This window comes from Populus euphratica, unplaced genomic scaffold, assembly GCF_000495115.2.
Source record: "Populus euphratica unplaced genomic scaffold, PopEup_1.0 scaffold31.1, whole genome shotgun sequence".
Lineage (NCBI taxonomy): Eukaryota > Viridiplantae > Streptophyta > Magnoliopsida > Malpighiales > Salicaceae > Populus > Populus euphratica.
In genome coordinates this window covers 2718139-2741127 of record NW_011499850.1, presented here as the reverse complement: position 1 = coordinate 2741127, position 22989 = coordinate 2718139, and the positions used below count along the sequence as shown (strand labels likewise).

Here is a 22989-nt window from a genome sequence, read left to right as displayed (position 1 = left end):
CCTTGTTTCTCTCAAGAGAGCCATCTGTCTTTAATTTCTGCTTATAAACCCATCGACAACCAAGTATATTGTAATTGAGGAAGGAGAAGGAACAAGTCTGATTGGAAAGCAGAGCTTCATATTCAGTTATCATACAGCATCGCACCAGCATTGATGCTTGCCAACTTCCTTGAATGAAGATGGTTTAAAAAATGATGAGTAAAAAACAATAATAAATGGGGGTAGATGAACATGGGAAGGCGGCGAAGAAGAGGATGTGACTAAATCAACCTTAAGATGTGAAAAATCTTTTGCCTCGTATGAACTGGAAACAAATTATTCCATGAGAGAATTATATGGAAAATGATCTTCCTTAAAAGTGACATACAGAGAAATAATGACTTTTCTGGACAAAGGATCATAACAACAATATCATTTCTGGGAATTCACATAACCCAAAAACAAATATACCCATACGGTACGAATAACATGAACAACCGCAGATTTAGAAATAAGAAACTGGAGGAATGGACCCATGAAGCACTCGAGAAGGGATTTGAAAGCTAATAGAAGCATGAACCTAAAAATGAAGGAGGCAAACTTGCTTGAAGAAACATGGTATGAACTACATTGGGAAGAGTGTGATGGATGCGTTTATGCATAATGTTTTGCAGAGGACATGATAATAGATAAAAAATTGGTAAATATTATATTGATATATTTTCCCCACCACCGCTACCACACTGAAAGACTTGAATTTTCAGAGAAAATTGGTTCTCAGCCAAATCTTTAAATTCAACGAAGTGGTTATATACTTCATGTTTATGTCGAAGGGGATCAGCCAATGAAAATCGTTTAGAAAAACCACATAATATTGTCATGAGGCTATTCCATTAATAGTACTATTTGGAGTTTATCTGCAAAGCTTCTTCATAAATAAATAGTATTGTACTGAGGTCCATCATTTAACTGCCCCCTGTCATGTGGTTTTGGAAGGACACCATTGTCAAGCGTGTTTGGACCCTTTTATTGTCATTCCCAGCTGGAATCGGGGCACCGACAGTCCGTGTGCCCTCAAGCCATGATTTGGTGTTTTTTTTTTTCTCACCTCTGCTCCAGAAGAAGGCCATGTAAAGTTTAATGATGCTAGGGATTTCATCTTTTCACTCACCTCTGCTCTAGAAGAAGGTCATGTAAAGTTTAATGATGCAATCATCTAAATAGTGGCCAAGTGCTAAGGACTTGAGATCAAGGAGTTTGTTTTTTCTGTGGTTTCAGATTCGAGTTCTTGGTTGCTCATATAATGACCACTGGAGGCTTACATGGTCGTTAACTTCAGGACCCGTGGAATTAGTCGTGGTGCGCGCAAGCTGGCCCGAACACCCACGTTAATCTAAAAAAAAAACAGTTTAATGATGCTAGGGATTTCATCTTTGCCATCTTCAACTAGTTTATTAGCCCGTGTTTTTTGGTTGTGGAGGGGGCAAAAATTTCTTAAAATATATTTAAATCATTAAAAACTTTTTGTTATTATTATTAAATTTAGTATAATAATTTAAACTTAAAATATTCCTACCCAATTCTTTAATTCTTTAATTATATTTAGTCAATTTATTAATTATGTGATGTGACATGAGTTATGAATTTTACTAAATCAAATTAAATTTTTATTTTATTATATAATAGAAAATATCAAGATCAATTTACCAGTAACTCAATATTAAGCATAAAATTAAAGAAAATTCCTACACTAAATAATGAAATTGACAAAAAAAAAAACTGAATGATATAAAAAACATCTTAAAAAATCTTAACTTGACTTTTTAATTAATATTTAATTAATTTATTAAATTTATAATCTTAGTTATAAATTTTACTCGGTTAATTTACTTTTTATTTTATTATATGATAAAAATAATAATAAATAATTTATTATTAATTTAATATTAAATAATATAAATAAATAAAAATATCTCTAAATAATGAACTTGAAAAAAAATAAAAAATAGCTAAAAAAAACTTTAACTTTGTATGCGATTATTAAATTATCATTAAAAAAAAATTCATTTTAGGTCAAGAGGTTTTTAGGGTTTTCAACTTTTTTAGTATAGTACAATTACTTAAATACACATTATTTTTTTTAAAAAAAGTTTTGGATGCAATGAAATTTTAATTAATTTTTATTATTTTCTTTATTCTCATACGAGTCAAATGTAATTGAGCTTTTTAATATTTATAAAATATTATTTAAATTAAAAAAGTGATTGGCACGTACCTCATATGTGTTAATAAGTAGGTGCTACCTGATACATGTTTTAAGATTGAACTAAGTTGGTTATGATGATTTTTTATTTTTATATTTTAAATTTTATTTATCATTGTTAGGTTCATTGGAAATTGATATTTTTTTTTATTTTTTTTTCTATAAAATTATCTTGATATCGTGTCTCAGGTAATGAATTCAACGGATTTATCAAGTTTGACTTTTTTTTTTAATTTTATTTTTTAATATAGTGAAATTGACAACAAGAAAAACAGAATGATATAAAAAACATTTTAAAAAATCTTAACTTGAATTTTTAATTAATTTTTAATTAATTTATTAAATTTATAATCTTAGTTATAAATTTTACTCGGTTAATTTACTTTTTATTTTATTATATGATAAAAATCATAAAAAATAATTTATTATTAATTTAATATTAAATAATAAAAATAAATAAATATATCTCTAAATAATGAAAACTTTAACTTTTTATCATTAAAAAAAATTTCATTTTAGGCCAAGAGGTTTTTAGGGTTTTCAACTTTTTTAGCATAGTACAATTACTTAAATACACATAATTTTTTTAAAAAAACATTTTGGATGCAATGAAACTTTAATTAATTTTTATTATTTGTTTTATTCTCATACAAGTCAAGTGTAATTGAGCTTTTTAATATTTATAAAATATTATTTAAATTAAAAAAGTGATTGGCACGTACCTCATATGTGTTAATAAGTAGGTGCTACCTGATACATGTTTTAAGATTGAACTAAGTTGGTTATGATGATTTTTTATTTTTATATTTTAAATTTTATTTATCATTGTTAGGTTCATTGGAAATTGATATTTTTTTTTATTTTTTTTTCTATAAAATTATCTTGACATCGTGTCTCAGGTAATGAATTCTACGGATTTATCAAGTTTGATTTTTTTTTTTAATTTTATCTTTTAATATTAGATTATTTAAAAAATAAACTTTATTATTTTATTCAATATATTTTCTATAAAGTTATTTTAATCTCACAACTAGATTATAGATTTAGTTTAATTTTTGCTTATGTATGAGCCATCACGTAAGCAATCACGTAAGCAAGTGAATTCTTAAAAATATATCTTCTGAAAAATTTAGACAAGATAATTTTAAGAAAAAAATTATCTTATTTAATTTTTACTTTGTTAATAAATAAAACCATTGATACATTTTAGAAATATTGTAAAGATATATTTTGATGATATTAACACACATTCATTTTTTATATTAAAATGTTATTTTTTTATTTTATTTTTTATTAATATTTTTTAATTATATTATCAAATTAATTGAATTTATTAAATTCATTTAAGTTAATAATGAGAATTTTATTTTATTTTTTAAAATATTTTTTTATTTTATAATTTTTATAATAAAAAAAAAAACAAATTGAATTGGCCCTCGTTTTTATAATAAAAAAAAAACAAATTGAATTGGCCCTCGCTGTGTGGTCTCGATCTATTTCTGCTTAAATATTAGCATGAACATCATGAAATTTCTCCCATAGCTGTCATCTCATGCAAAATAAGATATTATAAAATATATTATATTTTTTAAATCACATTTTGATTACATTACAGCTCATAAAAAAAAAAAATGTAATGTAATGTAATGACACAAATTTCCTCAGGTAATAAAAAAGAAAAGAAAAAACCCACTGACAAAACAGTAACGATCAATAGATTGGTTTCCTTGATTCAACCTCAGCTCTCAATCATTGTATCCACATTAGATAGATCATCATTAGATCTCACTTACTTTTTCTCAAGACACAGAAGCTGACACACACACACAGACACAGTCATCTTGATAGGAGAAGGAGAGAGAAAGAGAAATGTCAAGGAGATCAGGGGCTTGCTTGAGGTGTTGTTTGGTCATATTTGCAGTGATTTCTGCTTTAGGTGTGTGTGGTCCTGCTTTGTATTGGAGATTCAAGAAGACTTTTGGATTCCCTGATTCCAAAGCCTCTTCTTGCCCTCCTTGCATCTGTGATTGCCCTCCTCCTATGACTCTACTCAAGATTGCTCCTGGTATCCATCAAACACTTGTCTCTTCCTGCTTTTGTTGTTTCGTGTTGTCTTATTGGCATTCTATTGTGTTTTTGCATCTGGGTTGTCGTCAATTTTTAGTTTTGATGGAGTTTTTGTGAATTTGAGTGGAATTAAGGGTGCCCATTTCATCAATCTGTGGTCTTGATCTATCGCTGTTCCTAATTTTGGATCTTGAATTCTCTTAATTGCTTTATTGGTGGACTGTTTTTGTGTTTGGTGGAGAGAAATTTAGGGGGTTCCACGTTCATCAATTTCTCAGGTTTTTATCTGTGTTGGTTTCCGATTTTGGATTTCTATTTCTACTTCCAATTTGATACAACCTTTATCCGAGAAGAGAAAACGATGTTAAAGTTGTTAGTGTTGCATATTGAATGAAGAAAGCTTGGTTTATGGTTGAGAGAAATTGCAAGGAATTGTCTTTGAACTTGCTTTCTTTGCTCTGTTTTTGTATAAATTATTGTTTTTATTTCACTGCTGCTTCATTTTAAATGAAGATCTTGCATTCTTCCCCTGTTGATTCCTATTGAATCTGATTTCTTTTTTAACTTAATCATCCATTTCACTTCTTTTTTGATGTCCTAATCCGTTTGCAACCCAATGCTTGAATAACCTTGTGGTAGGCATCAGCCCGTTCATGTTGACAAGATACTTGAATATGCAATTAAATCTGCTATGGAAATAATTGAATAGAATAGCTTTTTAGGTAGCAAAATATTTGAAAATATTTTTACTAGAACAACGCTACTAGCCACAGCATTCATTATAGCCTCTATTAGAAAAAATATTTAAGCTTGATTGCAAGTCAAGTTTTAATTTTGAAGAAATCAGACTCTTATGTACTAATTTCTTGTGGCTCTTGTTTTGTTTTCTTCTTTCAGGTTTGGCCAACCTCTCAGTCACAGGTTAGAGCTCATTCTACAAACCCAGTTTGTTGGATCATTTTTATTTGTTATTCTGAGAACATTGCAGATTTTGTTGTCCTACAGTTTCTGAAATCCTCTAATGAAGTGAGACTAGTAACTTTATCAATCTTTTATAAAATCTTGAGCATAAATTCTTGTGTGTGAACCTTGTTTGTATGTTATTTCGGACATCCAACTGCTCAGAACCTTGCATTTTGTTTGATAAAAATGTGAACATGCCCCAAGAATTGTGTTGTCTTTCCTCAGTTTGCAGAACGGGTATTTTAGTTCTTTTCCAGTTATTGGGTTTCTTCCATTTATGATTTCAGCTCATAAATGGTTTTTAATTGATCTTAATTGCTCTTATTTGAATTATCATATTCCTTTACATTTAAAGCAAGTAACTTCAATTAATAACTCTGATGCTGCTACTGGCTTCCAAGAGCTAGGGCCAATCCAACCACTGGCAATTTGATGAGTGAAAAAAGCACAATAGCTTGTTAGTCAAATGTCATCTAAAGTTTGAGCTTTGATTCAGTTGCTCCTTTTTATCTTTGCTATTCCGTACTATTTCACTATCTGAAAAAAATTTAGGTTGTGAAACAAAATCAAAATTCAAAAGAACTGCTTTAACACTCTTGATGCTTGAACTTATTCCGGCCATTCATTCGTGCTCTAAACATGTTGTTTTACTATGAGTAGACTCAAGCTTATGGCAACTTATCTTTCTCATTTATATGCTTCCTTTAATTATGATTTGAGGAATCGTGGTCTCACTGACATTACATTATCTTGTTTTTTATCATAGATTGCGGGGCCAATGACCCAGATCTCAAATTGGAGATGGAGAAGCAATTTGTTGACCTTCTAACAGAGGAGTTGAAATTGCAAGAGGCTGTTGCTCAAGAGCATGCTCATCACATGAACATCACGCTTGCTGAAGCAAAAAGGGTGGCATCCCAATACCAAAGGGAGGCAGAAAAATGCAATGCTGCAACTGAAACATGTGAGGAGGCAAGAGAGCAGTCTGAAGCATTGCTGATCAGAGAGAGGAAGATTACTTCCTTATGGGAGCAACGGGCCCGTCAACTGGGTTACGAAGGAAAGTAATTGTTATATAATTGATATTAGATATTTCTTACACTTGAACTAGCAAATTGTTTTATCGTTAGCTTTTATACTAGCAGGCACTCGCAAATTCCTTGAAATCCTCGCTTACACTGTCACTAGCAAATTGCATCAGTTTTCTTGCAAAGGCAAGCAAAAAATGGCATGTATGTATCAATTTTCACCGGTAATTCGATCTGTTCTGGATCCACAGCTCAGCCATTATTTCAAGTGTACTCTTAATGAATTACTTGATACAGTGCTGTACTGTCATGCATACTGTAATAGTCATGATTTTACAAGTCTTCTTTTATTACCCTGATATAAACTTCCTGGACAACGTAATCTCTTTTTTTTTTTTTTTTAAGCAGAATCGGACCCTCATGTTAATTTAAAAAAAAAAAAATCTCCATCTTTTAGTATCGAGGGATCTTGTGGATTTTTTCATGTTGCATGTTGACCGTATAAAAGCATCAGCTGTTCGCTTCACCTTATCTCACCTACCTCAGCCATGTCATTTGTTTGTGTTCTTTTTGCTTGCAATCTTCCTTCAACAGTTCCTTTGGAATTAAGAAATGCATTCAGTCGCATCTTTCAATAACATTGTCCTGCTAGTTTGGTTTAAAAATTCATTAAATTGATAGGTTTTTTTAGAGTATTTCTATGACTTTGATATATTTATACCAAAAATTAAAATTAAAAAATAAATATTTTAATATATTTTCAAACTGATATCATGTTGAATGATAATGACCATCAAGTGTTAACAAGTAAGGGGAAATGAAACGATGAATGCATAGATTTTTTTAGATTAAGCGATCAAAAGTCAAATTTACGGATATTTCCAAACCTAAAAGGTGGTGACAGTGATCGAGACTTCGTCACTTCTGGCAAGAACATGGAGCCACGATACTCCAAGAACGCTGTTCCACGACTCTACAATGATGGTTGTTAATATTATAAAAATTTTAAAAATGTGATGATTTTATTTGATGACAAAATAAAACTTGAATAAAAATGAGATAATTTTATAAAAATAAATATCTGAAAATCTTGCTAAATTCCTGGTCAGTTGTGATCGGGTAACCCATATAAAAGAAATTGAAGAAAATAATGGAGTTCAACTTAACCCATATAAAAAAAATTGAAAAAAATAATGGAGTTCAACTCTAATAAATTAAATAATGAAAAGAAAAATTAAAAAATAAAATATCCAATTAAATCAGGGTTAACTCTAATAAATTAAATAACAAAAAGCAAAATTAAAAAATAAAATATCCAATTAAATCAGGGTTAACTCGACTAATTAACGACTTGAGATATAAGATCAAAATAACCTCATAAAAAAATATAAAAAAATCACGAAGTTCAAAGTTTAACAACCTAATATTAAATAAAAAAATTAAAAAATATATCAAAATAAAATCCGACTAATCTTTGAAATTTAAGACCAAGATTATCTCTTAAAAAGCAAATATGATAAAAAAAAAAACATAAAGCAAAATTCTTAATTATCCAAATATTAAGGGATATAATTAAAAAAATAATCAAGAAAGGGATTTAAAAAATAAAATAAATAGCAATTAAAAGAATGAAGACCATGTCTGATATAAAAATTAAATGAAATAAAATAATTAGAAACAAATTTGAAAAACAAACTTAAAAAAGATAAAAAAACAATAAAAAAAATACCAAACTCGATACATAAATTAAATAAAATCAAATGCTAATGAAAAAAAATAAAAAATAAACCATCTTTTTTAAACAAATAATAATTACAATTAAAACAAACACAAATTGTAGCATATATTTAATTTTTGAAATGGCATGTATGAAACCAAGGTAAGGACATAGAAAAGAGAAAGGATAAAATTTTTTTTTTATCAAAACTCAATCACTATATCACCATGCATGCATGTCTTATCATTGGATAAAGGATATCAGGACATTTTCAACACTATCACATAAGATAATATTTGATAATTGGGAGATACTTTGCATACTACCTAAAAAACCTAAAAAATATTGAGATGTTTCACTTGTTAATACATGATTGCAACACACATAATTATTTTTAATTTTTAAATAATATTTTATATTTATTAAAATACTAACTCGCCCATTAGTCAACTTAAGTATATAAAAAAAAATCAAGATGAAAAATACAATAAAAAAATCCCTATACCAACCTAATAATTTTTTATTATTTTAAAGGTAAGTAAGTTGTTTTATTGTGCATAAATAAGTAAAAAAACAAAAAAAATCACTAGACACCAATTTAATAATATTTATTTTTCAAAGTAATTAAATTATTAATATCTGAAAATCTTGCTAAATCCCTGGTCAACTGTGATCCGGATAACCCATTAACCCATATAAAAAAAATCTGGATAACCCATGTAAAAGAAATTGAAGAAAATAATGGAGTTCAACTCTAATAAATTAAATAATAAAAAGCAAAATTAAAAAAAAATATTCAATTAAATCAAGGTTAACTCGACTATTTAACGACTTGAAATATGAGATCAAAATAACTTTATAGAAAAAAAATAAAAAAATCACGAAGTTCAAAGCTTAATAACCTAATATTAAATAAAAAATTAAAAAAATATCAAAATAAAATCCGACTAATCTTTGAAATCTAATACCAAGATTATCTCTTAGAAAGCAAATATGAAAAAAAACATAAAGCAAAATTCTCAATTATCCAAATATCAAGGGATATAATTAAAAAATAATCAAAAAAAGGATTTAAAAAATAAAATAAATAGCAATTAAAAGAATGAAGACCATATCTGATATAAAAATTAAATGAAATAAAATAATTAGAGACAAATTTGAAAAAAAATATTAAAAAGGGATAAAAAAAAGGGACCAAACTCGATACATAAATTAAATGAAATAAAATGCTAATGGAAAAAAATAAAAAATAAACCATCTTTTTAAAAAATAAAAGTAAAACAAATAATAATCACAATTAAAACAAACACAAATTGTAACATATATTTAATTTTTGAAATGACATGTATGAAACCCAAGGTAAGGACATAGAAAAGAGAGAGGATAATTTTTTGTTTTATCAAAACTCAATCACTATATCACCATGCATGCATGTCTGATCATCGAATAGAGGATATCATGATATTTTTAACACTATTACAAAAAATAATATTTAATTATTGGAAGATATTTCACATTTTACCTAAAAAATATAGACATGTTTCACTCATTGATGCGTGCTTGCAACGCGCATAATTATTTTTAATTTTTAAATAATATTTTATATTTATTAAAATACTAACTTGCACATTAGTCAACTTAACTATAAAAAAAACAATCAAGATGAAAAATACAATAAAAAAATCTCTATACCAACCTAATAATTTTTTATTATTTTAAAGGTAAGTAAGTTGTTTTATTGTGCATAAATAAGTAAAAAAACAAAACAAAAAATCACTAGACACCAATTTAATATTATTTATTTTTCAAAGTAATTAAATTATTTTATTATGCTAAAAAAATAAATAGATTAGTTTTTCCCAGATTAATATGATAATACCAATTAACAATAAGGAAAAATGCATATTGCCCTCGCTAGAAAGTTGTTTGATTTTTCTTGAGAATTGCAAAATGGTCATTTCAATGTTCAGGTTCAAGTGAAATGTATCTTAGCCTATATTGCAAAACTGAGTTCTTTTTTTATTTTTATTTTTATTTTTTTAAATTTAATTAGTCCGTTAAATCTAATTGGGATGGACCTTCTCATTAAAAAGGAACCTAAATCTCCTAGAAAAGTCATAGATTAGTATTTATTGAAACAATGTAATAATAGGTTTGCAGTTTCACTATAAAAACTTTGAATTGTCAACTAAGGATAATTTGATCTTTTAATATTTTCATAACAAAACAACTAAAAAAACTCTTAAAAGAAAAAAATATTAAACTACTTCTAGAGACTTAATTTTTTTTTTTTAAACATAGCAAAATGATTGATATATCCTTACAAGAAAAAAACTCTTTAAAGAACACTTAAAGTGATTTTTTATATTTTTATTATGTTCAAGTTAAATCATGGATAACGTGGTCATACAAGTATATAAATATAAGAATAAAATATTCACTTTATAATTTTTTTTTATAGTCAATGTTTTTTTTAGTTTATTTATTATTATTATATTTATTTATTTGTATTATTTAAACCTGATAATCTTATCAAATACGGTCAAAATAATTGATATACCCTTGCAAGAAAAAAACTCTTTAAAGGATACATTTTTATTATGATTTTTTTTAATTATCTTCAAGTTGAATCATGGATAATGTGGTCATACAAACATATAAATATAAGAATAAAATAATCATTTCATAATTTTTTTTACTGTTAATGGTTTTTTCAAGTTTATTTATTATCATTATATTTTATTTATTTGTATTATTTAAACCGGGTGATCTTATCAAATACGGTCAAAACAATGAACTAAATCTCAAATTTATTTACTTGTTTAGAAACACTTGAATTGTTTTAATGTTTTTTAGATCCGCATGCATTGTGGCGTGAAAAACCCATCTTGCATGGTTCTATTTTATAGCGTCTGTAGTTGAAACTTCCATCGGCAAAATCCATTTCAAGGGACAAGAGATGCTGAGCCAAAAAACCAAGAAAGGAATTGAAACTAAACAGCTATTTGTATCCAAACAGCACAGAGGTGGTCAGCTTGTGCACATCCTAACAAAAAAATAGATGCATGTGAGGCAATTTGGTTCTATGGGGCCACGAGTTTGACTTTCCTCTTCCAAAGAAATCACGAGCAGTCAAATACCACATGCTTGCCGATGGACACCCTCAAACGCGGTTTCAAAGACGTTCATGCACTCACTGTCATGCCTGGTATTGACATTACTTTTATATTTTTATATACGTAGACAGAAATATTTATTATTATTCTTAGATCAGAAGTAAAGAAAATAAATCAGCTTGGATCCATGTAAAAGTAAACAAACACATCATCCTTGCGATATCAAGATCTGGAAGCTGTCGTAGAAAGCTCTCTCTGCTTTTTTGGGGTCTGAAAGCTTCAGTCTTTTCTCGTCAGAAGCATATGGTGATGTGTACTCACATGTTGTGCATATAGGGTTTTCATTTTCTCTTTCTTTGAAGTTTCTCGGGCTGTGCTTGGATCTTTAGAACACTCTTGAGACCCCACTAAATTTGGAAAGGTAGCTGAAATCTTTTTGGATTCTGTTAAGCTTCTAAAATGGAAAGTTCGAGGGGCAGGAGAGTTGAGAAAAGAGGTTATGAGCAGGGTGTCGATGATGAAGCTGACAACCTGCCAGAATCAAAAAAGGCAAAATTGCCCGCTTTAGCAAGGTTTGTCTTTGCATTACTTCACGAGGTTTATTGTTTACGATTTTTATTACAAGTAGTTCATGGTCTAAGCAATTTGTGTTGTGGTTTTGTTTCTTGGCTTGAAGGATTAATTAGGACAACTAAAAGAGAATTGAAAGAATGAGTTATGTTAATTAGGATCCAAAACGGGGGGTTAATTATAGGAGAATTTGGATATTGGATTTATCTTCTTGGATCCGTTGGGTTTGGTTTTACAATGACTTTTGGTGACTTAATGACTGGTGGATCTCATGCCAAGTGAAATGTTATCTTCATTAACAATATCACTAGGCTGGTGACTTGATAGACTTCCGGAATGATTGAAACTGCTTGTAGACGAGCTTCAACTTGTTTGGCAGTGAAGGGAGGTACATGAAGGAATGAGCCTGTGATTGTAAGAGAATCTTGGGCACTAGAGCGGTGTTAGAGTGGGATTGTTGAGTTAGGGCTACTGAAACCAGTCTTTGGGGCTGATTTCAGTATCAAAGCCTCCACCGAGTTGCGTTTGCTAAATCAGACCAATGTTTAAGAACAAGATCATCATTATTGAAATATCAAATGCATGCTTAAGCTTTTGGGCTCGAGTTTCAAACAGCCTAAACTTCTGTGGAATTGGTTGAATTTTCAAGTCAATGTTTGATGCATAATTAAGTCAGTTTGTCTACTATCTTCTTTGTACAAATGGTTTGCGGCATTTCTTTTGAGTTCACTCCAACTGATATAAGACTTGGATTATCTGCAGTGTAATTGTGGAGGCTTTGAAGGTGGATAGTTTGCAAAGACTTTGCTCATCTCTGGAGCCTTTGTTTCGCAGAATTGTGAGCCATAAAGTCTTTCTTTAATTCGTTTATTATAATAAAATATTAGTTGGGTTGTGGTATATTGATGGCTGATGAGCTTAATAGATAAGAAGAGTGATATCATGCTAGCCTTTAGAAGACACAATGACACCACTGCTGCTGTATATTTCTAGTTCACTGTATGTCATGAGAATCATGACTGGAGTCACGTATTAGGTCTCACGTATAGTCATACTGAAATAGTTGCAGAGACTGCTGCTCAGTAATTCCTAGTTCGATTTGTTGAAAAAAAGTCGTTGGCAACATTCAAACGATTTCTTATCTCTCTATCTCCAATGCTTCTGCTGTTGGTTCAATTTATTGAAGGCATCGCAATCATGACGTGTTATCTGATTCTAGCTATCTCCAACTTCTTTTGCTGATTTTGGTTTTTTGAATGAATAATCAGGTCAGCGAAGAAGTGGAACGTGCTTTGACGAGGTTAGGCCCTGCTAAATTGGCTGGAGGGTAGGTTCCTGGATATTTTTTAATCCTATAGACTAATGTTTTCTTTCCAATCTGCCTTGGATCTTCATGATGCAGACAAACAATGTAGAAACAATCCTTATAAATTTCAGTTATAACCCATGCTCTCCTGATGGAAGTTGGGAACTTAGAAGTGTTGAAACAACTGCAATGTATAGGTATTCATACATGACTTGCATTTCTACATGTCAGGTCGTCACCACCAAAACTTGCAGGCCCAAATGGAAACAATCTACAACTTCATTTCAGAACAAGAATGCCTCCTCACCTGTTCACCGGAGGGAAAGTTGAGGGGGAGCAAGGGGCAACTATCCATGTTGTCCTGTTGGATGCAAGCACTGGAACTGTCATGCAAACTGGACCAGAATCAGCAGCCAAACTGAATGTTGTGGTTCTTGAAGGTGACTTCAATGACGAAGCTGATGAAGGTTGGACAGCAGAACATTTTGAAAGCCATGAAGTAAAGGAGCGTGAAGGTAAAAGGCCACTACTGACTGGGGATCTACAGGTCAGTCTCAAGGAAGGGGTAGGAACTCTTGGAGATCTTACATTTACTGACAATTCTAGTTGGATAAGGAGCAGAAAGTTCAGGCTTGGTGTTAAGGTTTCTCCTGGATATTGTGAGGGGATTCGTGTTCGTGAGGCTAAGACAGAGGCATTTGCTGTTAAAGATCACCGAGGAGAATGTGAGTTTTTTGGTAGTTATAATTTATGATTGCTAGTTTAATCTCCATGGAGCACACATCCTTCTTGAAGAGTAGAACAGTAGAGTATAAACATGAAAAATAAGTGATCAACAATATTAGAATCTAGATACTCTTACTAGGCTAGGTAGATGGCTGCCCACTAAGCCTCTCAAATGATACCATATTTCTGGGTTTCTCTTTCATTTAATTGAGAAACAATGATATCATTCTATTATAGTGCATTTGCTGATAAAGCTAGTAGCCTTCCACTGCATGACATGGTGCATATTGGATGGTGAAAGGTTGTAAGAGTAGCAGGAGAACAGTAGTTCCTTCTGCATTCTTCCAAGCTGTAATTCTTAGCTTGGTTGAAAGACAACTCGCTGTCAAGTCTGATTGTGAAGGTAAATATGAGTAGTACAGGACTTTTTGACTTGGAACTTCATAGTTCAGTTATTTTCTTGGGTGTAAACATGCAATGCAAAAGCCTTAGAATATAACTAATGCTATAAATGGATGCAACAGCCAGTTCTGCAGCGTCTTAGAAACAAACCTCCAGTTTTAGGGGCTGTCTTATAGTTTGGGAGCCTATACTTGATTGAAATATCGCCTCTTATATTTTATTAAATTTCAGATGAATTGTTGCCATCAAGTTGTTGTAACCAGGATTGTTTTTATAATTTGCAGTATACAAAAAACACTACCCGCCGGCTTTACATGATGAAGTTTGGAGATTGGACAGGATAGCAAAGGATGGAGCACTGCACAAAAAATTGGTGATGGCTGATATTACAACAGTTGAAGATTTTCTCCGTGTTCTTTTTAGGGATTCACAGAAATTAAGAAATGTAAGAATCCCTTTCTCTGGTTGCTTGTTTTTCCCTACATATGTGCTGAGAAACTAATTATTTCTTTCAGAACATATCCCTTGTTTCCATATTAATTGCTCTTCAATTTCCTGCTGCCCCATTTTGATGTGCACGTAGATCCTTGGAAGTGGAATGTCAAATAGGATGTGGGAGAATACAGTTGAGCATGCGAAGACTTGTGTCTTAGGAGGAAAGCTTTACGTTTACTATGCTGCTGGTACTCATAGCACCGGTGTTGTTTTCAATAATGTTTATGAGCCCAGGGGCCTTATTTCTGATGGGCAGTTCCTCTCTCTGGATTCACTTAATCACAATCAAAAGGTTAGATACGCTCTACCATTCAGAATTGACTACAATATTTTCACATCATTTTACACTTTATTTTTGCTCCTGATATTCGTCTGCTTATAGTGCACAGGATCTGTCCGTTCAAAGTGCCATACAAAATACTGCAGTTAGCTTTAGGAAAAGTAGTGAATGGTCATCTGCTCATATCATTTAATGATGTAAAGAAATATGCTCAATAAAATGTGGTGGAAATAATCTTGAAATTAAACATTAAATAACAGTCAAGAGGGTTACATGGTATGTGGTGGATAGTCTATTCGAATTTTCCTGCCGATGTGTTTGATTGATAGACCATCAGGACCATTAACAACTGATGGTTATTCTCTAGTTTAGACATAAGAAATGACCTTATTAAGACACGTTGTGGAAACTTTAGCTGCCCCAATCCTTTGTTCAGCATCTTGAAAGTCATGAGCTCAAAAACCCCCCTAGGGATTGAAGGATCCGCATTGCTTGTCTTTGTGAGTAGATTTTTGCTCATTCATGTTAATGTTTGCTTACAGGTTTCAGTGGATTCCCTGGTGAAGCGAGCATATGAGAATTGGCATCATGTTGTGGAATATGATGGCAAAGTTCTGAACTCCCTAGCTAGCAATAAGGGTGGCAAAGGAGCATCCGCTGCACCCATAGTCGACAGCAGCTATGAGAGAAATCAGTATATAACATCTGATCAAAACAAGCAACAGTTTATCCCTTCTGAACCAAGTCCACAATATCAAGCTATAATTAACCACCCATCAGTCCCTCAGTTGATTAAATTTCCATTTGTTAGGTCAGATCAGAATGCAGCAATGACCCTAAATAATCCACAAGCAGCCTTATCTGGTGGCACGGATTATATGTCTGTTGGAACCCCAGTGGGGGATACTTGCTTTCCAGGAGATTGGTCTCGGCCAAGGACTGGGAATGGATTAGAAGACTTCTTCACAGAAGAAATACGGGTAAGGAGTTCAGAGATGTTGGAGAGTGATGACATGCAGAGACTGCTAAAAACACTCGGTATGGGTGGAGTTGGAATGGGACCTGGTTTTGTTCATCCTGATGAGCCTTGTTACTCTTATAGCGTTCAAGCATATGAGCCTCAGAGGGATCAAACATATGCGCAGGAGCGAGGAAGAGGCTCAAAGGCTGTCGTTGGATGGCTTAAGCTGAAAGCAGCTCTACGCTGGGGGATTTTTGTCAGGAAGAAAGCCGCAGAAAGAAGAGCTCGGCTTGTTGAGCTGGATTGAACAGAATGTTTAAATCTAATTTATCCTGGTGTTAACTGATATTATATATGTTAAGAGCCCGTGAATTTTTAATTTTTTTGTTTGATCGTTGAGAAACATAATTGAATATATTCAAGCTTAACAGATTGGGATTAAAAAGGATGCTGCATGACTCCAGTCTCTGCTTTTGCCTATGTTCTCATTGGCCGGACAAAGCAAAAATCGAATGAAGGAGACATTATCTAAGTTTAGAGAAGACGCCATGTTTATCGTTCTCGCTTCCTCCTGTAAAGGGAAGACGCCACAACAAAATTGTTTAAGCGTTTCCAATGTTTTTTCTAAAATCATGTGTGGTTGAATTAATGTGATTTGATTAACTTGCCAAGTATAAGCTGAATAATTAGTAAGATAATTTTTTTTAAAAAAATTAAAATAACAATAAATTATATAAATTCAGTTAACTTGAATTAATTTGCTAAATTAACAATTTAGATTATGATATGAGATCATAGTAACCGTGTATAAGCATCTGTAATTGAAGAATTAAATTTAAAAATAAAACAACTAATTATAGCAATAACGTAAATGGGATGATGTGGCGATCAGAATGAAATTAAAATAATTATAACTAAATGCTGTACCGTAACAATCATTGCCTGATTATATCAGACAGAAGAATTAAATCATGGATGTTCCAGAAAGCTTTGTCAGTCTTGGGTTCATTGAACTAACTTCTTTGTCGGGTTTTAAATCTCAAATCGGATCTCGTAACCATGCTTGTTGTTCTACTTTGGCTTGCTATTCCTTACGAGGCGTATAAAAATGTTAATCCCACCTCCTCTAAGTGCAAAAGACTAACGCAGAACTTCTAGGATATTGCAGAAACATAAAGACCACATGAACCTCCCTCGTTTTCTTTCCCTAAACATAACAAATGGTTCCATGCAGAGTAGCAAACGCTTTCCTGTTCACACACAAAAAGAAAAGTGAAAGGTACCTGTGTCTGTCCATGCATGAGTACAAATAATTCTTGGTAAATCCGAGGACCATGAATCTCAAAACCAGTGTCTGAATAAGATAAACACAAGCGAAAACAAATCATATGTAATGGAGGCTGTTCAAAGCAACCATTCTTTTCTTTCCTGGTCAAGCATTTTCAGTGAAAGGTTTATGCTTCTGTTATCAAACTATAGCTCCAAGGCAGTCAAAAAAATCTGCAAACGTCTCGTTAACTTTAAATTTACAAAGAGCAAATATTAAAAATTAAGGAAAGAGATGAATTCAATATGTACGATTAGTTTATCAACAAGAGAAGAGAAAAGAAAGAGATAAAAACTAGGATCCTGCTATAAATGTTAACCAGTAAATTAACTCTAGTAATAGGGAATAAGAATGGAAAAAGGCCGATGAAAGTACATCGGGGAAAAGGGGAAGGAAAAATAAACTAAAAAAGAAAAAGAAAAAGAAAAGAGAGATCAACTACAAGATACAAATTTGTCCATGAGAGCAGTGAACTCGGATGCCCTTCTTCTCCTTCAATATGGAGGAAGGGAGTCTCAAATGCATGATCCAGGTGAGTAAGATTCAAACCCGAATTCTCCATCCATCAAGACGCCATCATTTTGATCCTGCTTCGAATAACATTATAATGGGTCAAAGCATGTAGCTTAACAATTTTATCTCTCAAAAACAGTCAGGAATCTTTCCAGACAACAAGTGCAAAGAAAATGAAACAAGCAACTAGTAATACAAAATTTCCACAGTAGCAGTAACAAATTATAATAGGGAGACTGGCTACAGTCATGATTCACAGTTCCTTCTATCAGTGAACTTTGAATTCTATCTATAGATTCGGATTTAGTGATTGTCGATTATACACACTTACATCCTCTCCTCTCATTCACTCACCTTATTAATTCAGCCACTCAAATGTTTCCAAGGTAACATGGCAAAAACATTTTGAATAAATGTAGATGAAAAAACACCAACCCATCACATACGTACTATTAATGATATGGAAGTGATAAGTTGATAAGAACATGTAATCTTTCTATCAAAATAAAGAATCTAAAGACTGAATAATGAAAGTAGATATGTGCAACCATGACCAACTCCCATTCTATAAACATGACAGTAAAGGTCATACATGTTGTCATCATCTTGAGCTTTTACAGTTTATACCAAAACAAGTTAAGGAGTCCTTTGAAATTTGTTTGTAGCTTCTTTACGGCAAGAAAACTTGAAATGATGAGTGAAAAAAAGCTGAAAAGAACGCATCTGAAGTGTGGTAACTGAGATGGATAAAGCAAAAAATATTCTCATACCCGTTTGATCATTGCATTCACTATATCATCCAAAGACTCGTAATTATTTTGAACGAAACCATCAGGAGACTTTGTTTGCTCCAAGAGAAAATCCTCATTTGACCTCATTTTTGGTATTCTCATACCCGTTCGGTCCAGAGCAGAATTCTCAGCTTCAAGATGCTGAAACATGGATAGAGTCCCACTGTTTGATTGACCAAGCACAGATGCATCGAACCTTTTCCTTTGGTCCATACTCTGGCTCAATGGGCTCATGGAACCATTTCCAGAAACCAGGGAGTTCATGGCACCAAACGAACCATTTAGACAAGGATTATAGTTTTGGCTATTTTCTCCCCATCTGTTCTTTGATGTGTAATTTGTATTATGAAAAATATTACCAACCAAGTCTGCTTGTCCTTGCATATCTAATCTGGAATCTTCTAAAGGTGCTGTGAGAGAACCCGATGAAGAAAAATCAAGAGGGTTATTAACAATGTGAGAGGTGGAGGAAGATATATTGTCTCTCCGGGTACTTGTAGGCAATGGATCATGTCGGAAAGGTTCGCCCAATGGCAAAGAGTTTGAAGGAAATGTGGACATTTGAACTACACCTTGCCAGTTATCATCACATCTACTATGATCCAGAAAATTTGAAGAGCCACGAACACCAACATCAAAAGACTCCTGATTCAATGAAGGCATGCTTAGAGAAGATTGAGTTGCCAACGATCTCCTAGTCTGATTTTGTTGTGGGTTCACATGAAGCATCTGAGGGTTGTTTGCGGCACTAGATATGGTATTGCCCAAGCTACCAATAGTCACTTTGACATCCGGGAAGCAACCGGCAAGTGTAAAACTCGTTGCATCACCTTTGTGATTGAAGTCTCCAATATGGTTCATAGACTTCAATTGTAATTGCTTGGGCTCCAGTGCTGATGAAATCCCTTGAAATAAATTTGTGCTGCCTCGGTTTGTTTGTAAGAGACCTGGCTGGAGCTTTCCAAGAGTATTGAGAGGATTGTTCAAGGATCGGGAATGACCTGGTTGGAGCAGCCCAGGAGAAGCTATTGCCTGCAAGGTTAAACCACCAGGAGAGTTCAATCTACCAAGCAAACTCCCGGGTGGGTATGATGAAAGAGAAGTGGTTGAAAGCTGTCCCGGTCCAGGCACAGAGCGAAAATCTCCAAATCCATCCAGCGAACCCATTCTCAAGTAAGATGAATCTTTAGCACCAAATCCAGCAACCATGTTGGGTTGCTGATTTGCTCCACAACTTAGTCTTTTGAGGTAAAGCCTGAATTTCTGTAAGGAAACACAAAACAGCAACAAAATTCTTTGAAATTTCAACACAAGGTCAAAATTACTTTAGACGTATCTACCTACCAGTTGTCTATATATATATATATATATATCTCGCCACACTATTAGCGATCATGTGAAAGAATAGTAAAATTGGCATTTCTAATTTGCAAAAATGGGCCCTGTTATTGTCAAAGATTTGCCAAGTTTTTCACAATAAGGTTGAGCACACAGTTAACCCGATACACATTCCATTATGATGTCACCCCAAGCCCAATAACAGGTGCAGTACTGACAATCATTAGGCATCATTTTTCATGGAAAGTAAAGAAACAAAAACGAAACATAGGTACCTGCAAATGGCTTGCCACATTTTCCCTTGTAAGCCCATCAACATTCATCAGGTCAAGTATTTTCTTTGGAACAGCCTCTGCAAATGATGCAACAAAAAGTGAAGGATAAAAGAAATGGTATCGGGATTAGTAATTATGGTAATACAAAGCAAAAAATATTGCTTCTAAGTTGAGGAAACTCACTGTCAAGACCCAGTTGATTGACAGCAGAGACAAACTTTTGATGCAGCTCCACCGACCAAACAACTCGAGGCTTCTTCTGATTCCCAGATTCTTCATTATCATTTCCATCTTCACCCTCACCTTCCTCCTCTTCGTCTTGGTCCTTGCGTTTCCTGTTTACTTTTCCATTTTGATCAGCACTACCCGTTGATGTCACTTGGTCCCCCTCTCCAGCTCCATCACCACCCTTATCTTGATTTGGTGACCTGTTTTGGTCCTGGGGATACCATTTTTTTCTCCTGATTACATGTTGCCATATGTTTTTGAGCTCCTCCAATCGGACAGGTTTTAGCAAATAGTCAACAGCACCATGTGTGATCCCCTTATACACAAACTCTTTATCACCATGAGATGATAACACTGTAACAAAGTTCATGTAGGAAAAAATTATATCCAATCAAAACTACCCACAGATTTAAACCATTTTTCATTTATTCATTAAGGGAAGACTACACAGTAATTACGACATAAATTTCTTGAAACCAACAGCATAGTCATTATAAGAAAATGAAACAACAAAGATTTGCCCTATCTAGGTTAAAATGTTTTATCGCTGTTCAAGATGCCACAGTAAATTACAAAAAAGAGATTGAAGGTGATTTAACGACTTTACAAAAGTGGCATTTGCTTACTGATAACCGGTAGATCCATTTCGAGCCCCACGAGTTCAAGGAGCTTAAAGCCATCCATGTCTGGCATGTTAACGTCACTGATAACCAAGTCATACTTGTTTCTGTTTTCTCTCAACATTTCCAGAGCAGTGACTGCTTGATTGGTAGTTGTAACTGCAAACACCATAGATAACTTGTATTAAGAGAAACTGAATTTGAATGAAGTTTGCAGTAAAATTTCAAAGCCCAACACGCTATAAATTATATTCAAATTACATGCAACCCAAGATTCAGAAGTAGAATCGAGTGAGAGAATCAGATTACTAGCTACAACCCTAAAAATCTATATAACCAGAAAATTAAACAGAAAATAAAACATAAATTACTTCTAATGGAGTAAATGGGCGAGCAATGAGAAATAGTACAAATTTTCGAAAGGGCACAAACTGAAACTTGAATGGACGAAAGGATTGAATTACAACTTGAAACTATGCATACAAAGACAATTAAAACATAATTCCCCTAAAGTCCAATAACATACCCTTAGAATATAACAAAATACAAAACTTGAATGCGATAGTAGTTACTACAAATTTATACAAACCCTTTACCTAATCAAAGTACAAAGCAAATAAATAAAACAGAACAACAACAGTCAAAAAAAGAAACAAGAGAAACAAAAATAGTAATACAACACTATAGTTCATAGATGATACCACACTCAGACAAGCACATTCATATATAATTAGAAAAAAAAAATGAAAACTAAACTAAAGAGACAGCAAAAAAAATTTAAAAACCAAGTTCCAAGCTTCAGAAAAGAAGAACAAAAGAGAAGAAAAAAACAAAAAGGTTGTGAGCATACCCTCGTACTGGCATTTACGAAGCAAATTCTCCAAAACTTTGAGGCAAATTGGGTCGTCGTCAACAGCTAGAACACGCATACCAACAGGAAACATTTTTTCATTAACTGAATTACAACCCCTTTGGTCCTCTACAGTCATTATGTACCAAACAAAAAGTACCCAATATAGAGATCACAATAAAGTTCTTAACTTTATGACTTCTTGAATTGAAAGAAGTGTTCTTTAGGCCTTTAAGACAACCCAGATGGCAAAACAAAAGAAAGAGGGAGATTCAATGGGATTGCATCAGAACAAGAATCAGAGAAAGAGAGAGAGAATGGAAGTTAGTAACACAAAAAAGCTGTACAAATGGGACAATGATGGTGATAGCCCAAAAGAAAGAGAGTGATGGGTGATTCAACCCCAACCAAAACAGAAATCTATAACAAGTTTTTCCCTTTTTTACTTTTAGTACACACAACCTCCCCCCCTCTCCCCTCTCTGTCTCGACACTCTGTATTTGTCCTTAGCTTTTTTCTTCACTCCTGAACAGACACACATAAGCCTTTTACTTTTTCTTCCATTCTTTAATATTTTGTCAATATATATGATAATGGGGTTTTGTTTTTATATGAGCCTCCCCCCCTCTCTCTCTCTCAACCTCCGAAGCTTTTCTATTTTTTCGATTTTTTTTTATGGCAAGCTTCATTCTCTCTTGTCTCCATATATGGAAGATGTAGACTTTTGAGGTTTTGATAAAGTGGACGTGTGTGCCAAAAACTGGCACATGGGAACTCTGTTTCTTGCTCCATGTGATGTAAGAATTGATCAATCAAGACCATCGATCTATGATTGTGGGATCCTTTAGAGGATCGAAGGGAGGAAATTTGGTGGCATTGTTGAGGGTGAAGTGGGGTCCTATAAAGTTTTGTAGAGGATGAATAGACTAATGATTATTCCTATCATTTAAGATGGTGGACTGATTAAAAATCGTACGGTGATAAAGGGTGTTTTAGGTTCGTTAAGTTTTGATGGGCACTAATGACTATCAATCAATGACTAGATTTTCTTCCTAAACAATTAAAATTTAAATGCTTAATTTAGTGAAACTAGCACGATGGGAAATAAATAGAAATTAAACAAAAACGCTGGAAGGATTTATTTCTTACACTCTTTTGGTAATAAAAGTTGTAG

At 32.7% G+C, this 22989-nt stretch overlaps 3 protein-coding genes across 6 annotated transcripts; 2 read left to right on the top strand and 1 right to left on the bottom strand.

Annotated features, from left to right (window-relative positions):
• The first annotated feature begins 3876 nt into the window (after positions 1–3876).
• On the top strand, positions 3877–6653 carry LOC105121149 (uncharacterized). Of its 2 annotated transcripts, XR_841496.1 has the most exons (4): positions 3877–4307; positions 5207–5230; positions 6039–6427; positions 6464–6653. XR_841496.1 is itself a non-coding variant. In XM_011019682.1 (3 exons), the coding sequence occupies exons 1-3, from the start codon at positions 4112–4114 to the stop codon at positions 6338–6340; spliced, it is 522 nt and encodes a 173-aa protein (XP_011017984.1). In that variant the 5' UTR covers positions 3877–4111; the 3' UTR covers positions 6341–6639. The 2 variants fall into 2 exon arrangements, 1 of the variants encoding a protein (XP_011017984.1); XM_011019682.1 differs by having other exon boundaries at positions 6039–6639.
• Positions 6654–11052: 4399 nt separating this feature from the next.
• On the top strand, positions 11053–16413 carry LOC105121148 (uncharacterized). 2 transcript variants are annotated; one of them, XM_011019681.1, is made up of 8 exons: positions 11053–11705; positions 12466–12541; positions 12972–13030; positions 13241–13734; positions 14422–14582; positions 14721–14924; positions 15455–16184; positions 16384–16413. In XM_011019681.1, the coding sequence occupies exons 1-7, from the start codon at positions 11593–11595 to the stop codon at positions 16178–16180; spliced, it is 1833 nt and encodes a 610-aa protein (XP_011017983.1). In that variant the 5' UTR covers positions 11053–11592; the 3' UTR covers positions 16181–16184; positions 16384–16413.
• A 1002-nt stretch (positions 16414–17415) lies between these two features.
• LOC105121147 (two-component response regulator ARR12) lies at positions 17416–22439 on the bottom strand. Of its 2 annotated transcripts, XM_011019679.1 has the most exons (7): positions 21816–22439; positions 20972–21124; positions 20301–20699; positions 20118–20194; positions 19034–19767; positions 18484–18928; positions 17416–17787 (listed from the first exon to the last, which is right to left on the bottom strand). In XM_011019679.1, the coding sequence occupies exons 1-7, from the start codon at positions 21952–21954 to the stop codon at positions 17716–17718; spliced, it is 2019 nt and encodes a 672-aa protein (XP_011017981.1). In that variant the 5' UTR covers positions 21955–22439; the 3' UTR covers positions 17416–17715. The 2 variants fall into 2 exon arrangements, with proteins under 2 accessions (XP_011017981.1, XP_011017979.1); XM_011019677.1 differs by having other exon boundaries at positions 18484–19767.
• Positions 22440–22989: the final 550 nt, after the last annotated feature.

Bases quoted from the DNA above. Each gene is read 5' to 3' on its own strand.
- LOC105121149 (XM_011019682.1), top strand. From the start codon at position 4,112: ATGTCAAGGAGATCAGGGGCTTGCTTGAGGTGTTGTTTGGTCATATTT. The intron at 4,308-5,206 runs GTATCCATCAAA...TTCTTCTTTCAG, and splicing joins TCTACTCAAGATTGCTCCTG to GTTTGGCCAACCTCTCAGTC. The intron at 5,231-6,038 runs GTTAGAGCTCAT...TTTTTATCATAG, and splicing joins GGCCAACCTCTCAGTCACAG to ATTGCGGGGCCAATGACCCA.
- LOC105121148 (XM_011019681.1), top strand. From the start codon at position 11,593: ATGGAAAGTTCGAGGGGCAGGAGAGTTGAGAAAAGAGGTTATGAGCAG. The intron at 11,706-12,465 runs GTTTGTCTTTGC...GATTATCTGCAG, and splicing joins AAATTGCCCGCTTTAGCAAG to TGTAATTGTGGAGGCTTTGA. The intron at 13,735-14,421 runs GTGAGTTTTTTG...TATAATTTGCAG, and splicing joins TAAAGATCACCGAGGAGAAT to TATACAAAAAACACTACCCG.
- LOC105121147 (XM_011019677.1), bottom strand. From the start codon at position 21,954: ATGACTGTAGAGGACCAAAGGGGTTGTAATTCAGTTAATGAAAAAATG. The intron at 20,700-20,971 runs GTAAGCAAATGC...ACTTTGTTACAG, and splicing joins AATGGATCTACCGGTTATCA to TGTTATCATCTCATGGTGAT. The intron at 20,195-20,300 runs GTGAGTTTCCTC...CATCATTTGCAG, and splicing joins CAATCAACTGGGTCTTGACA to AGGCTGTTCCAAAGAAAATA.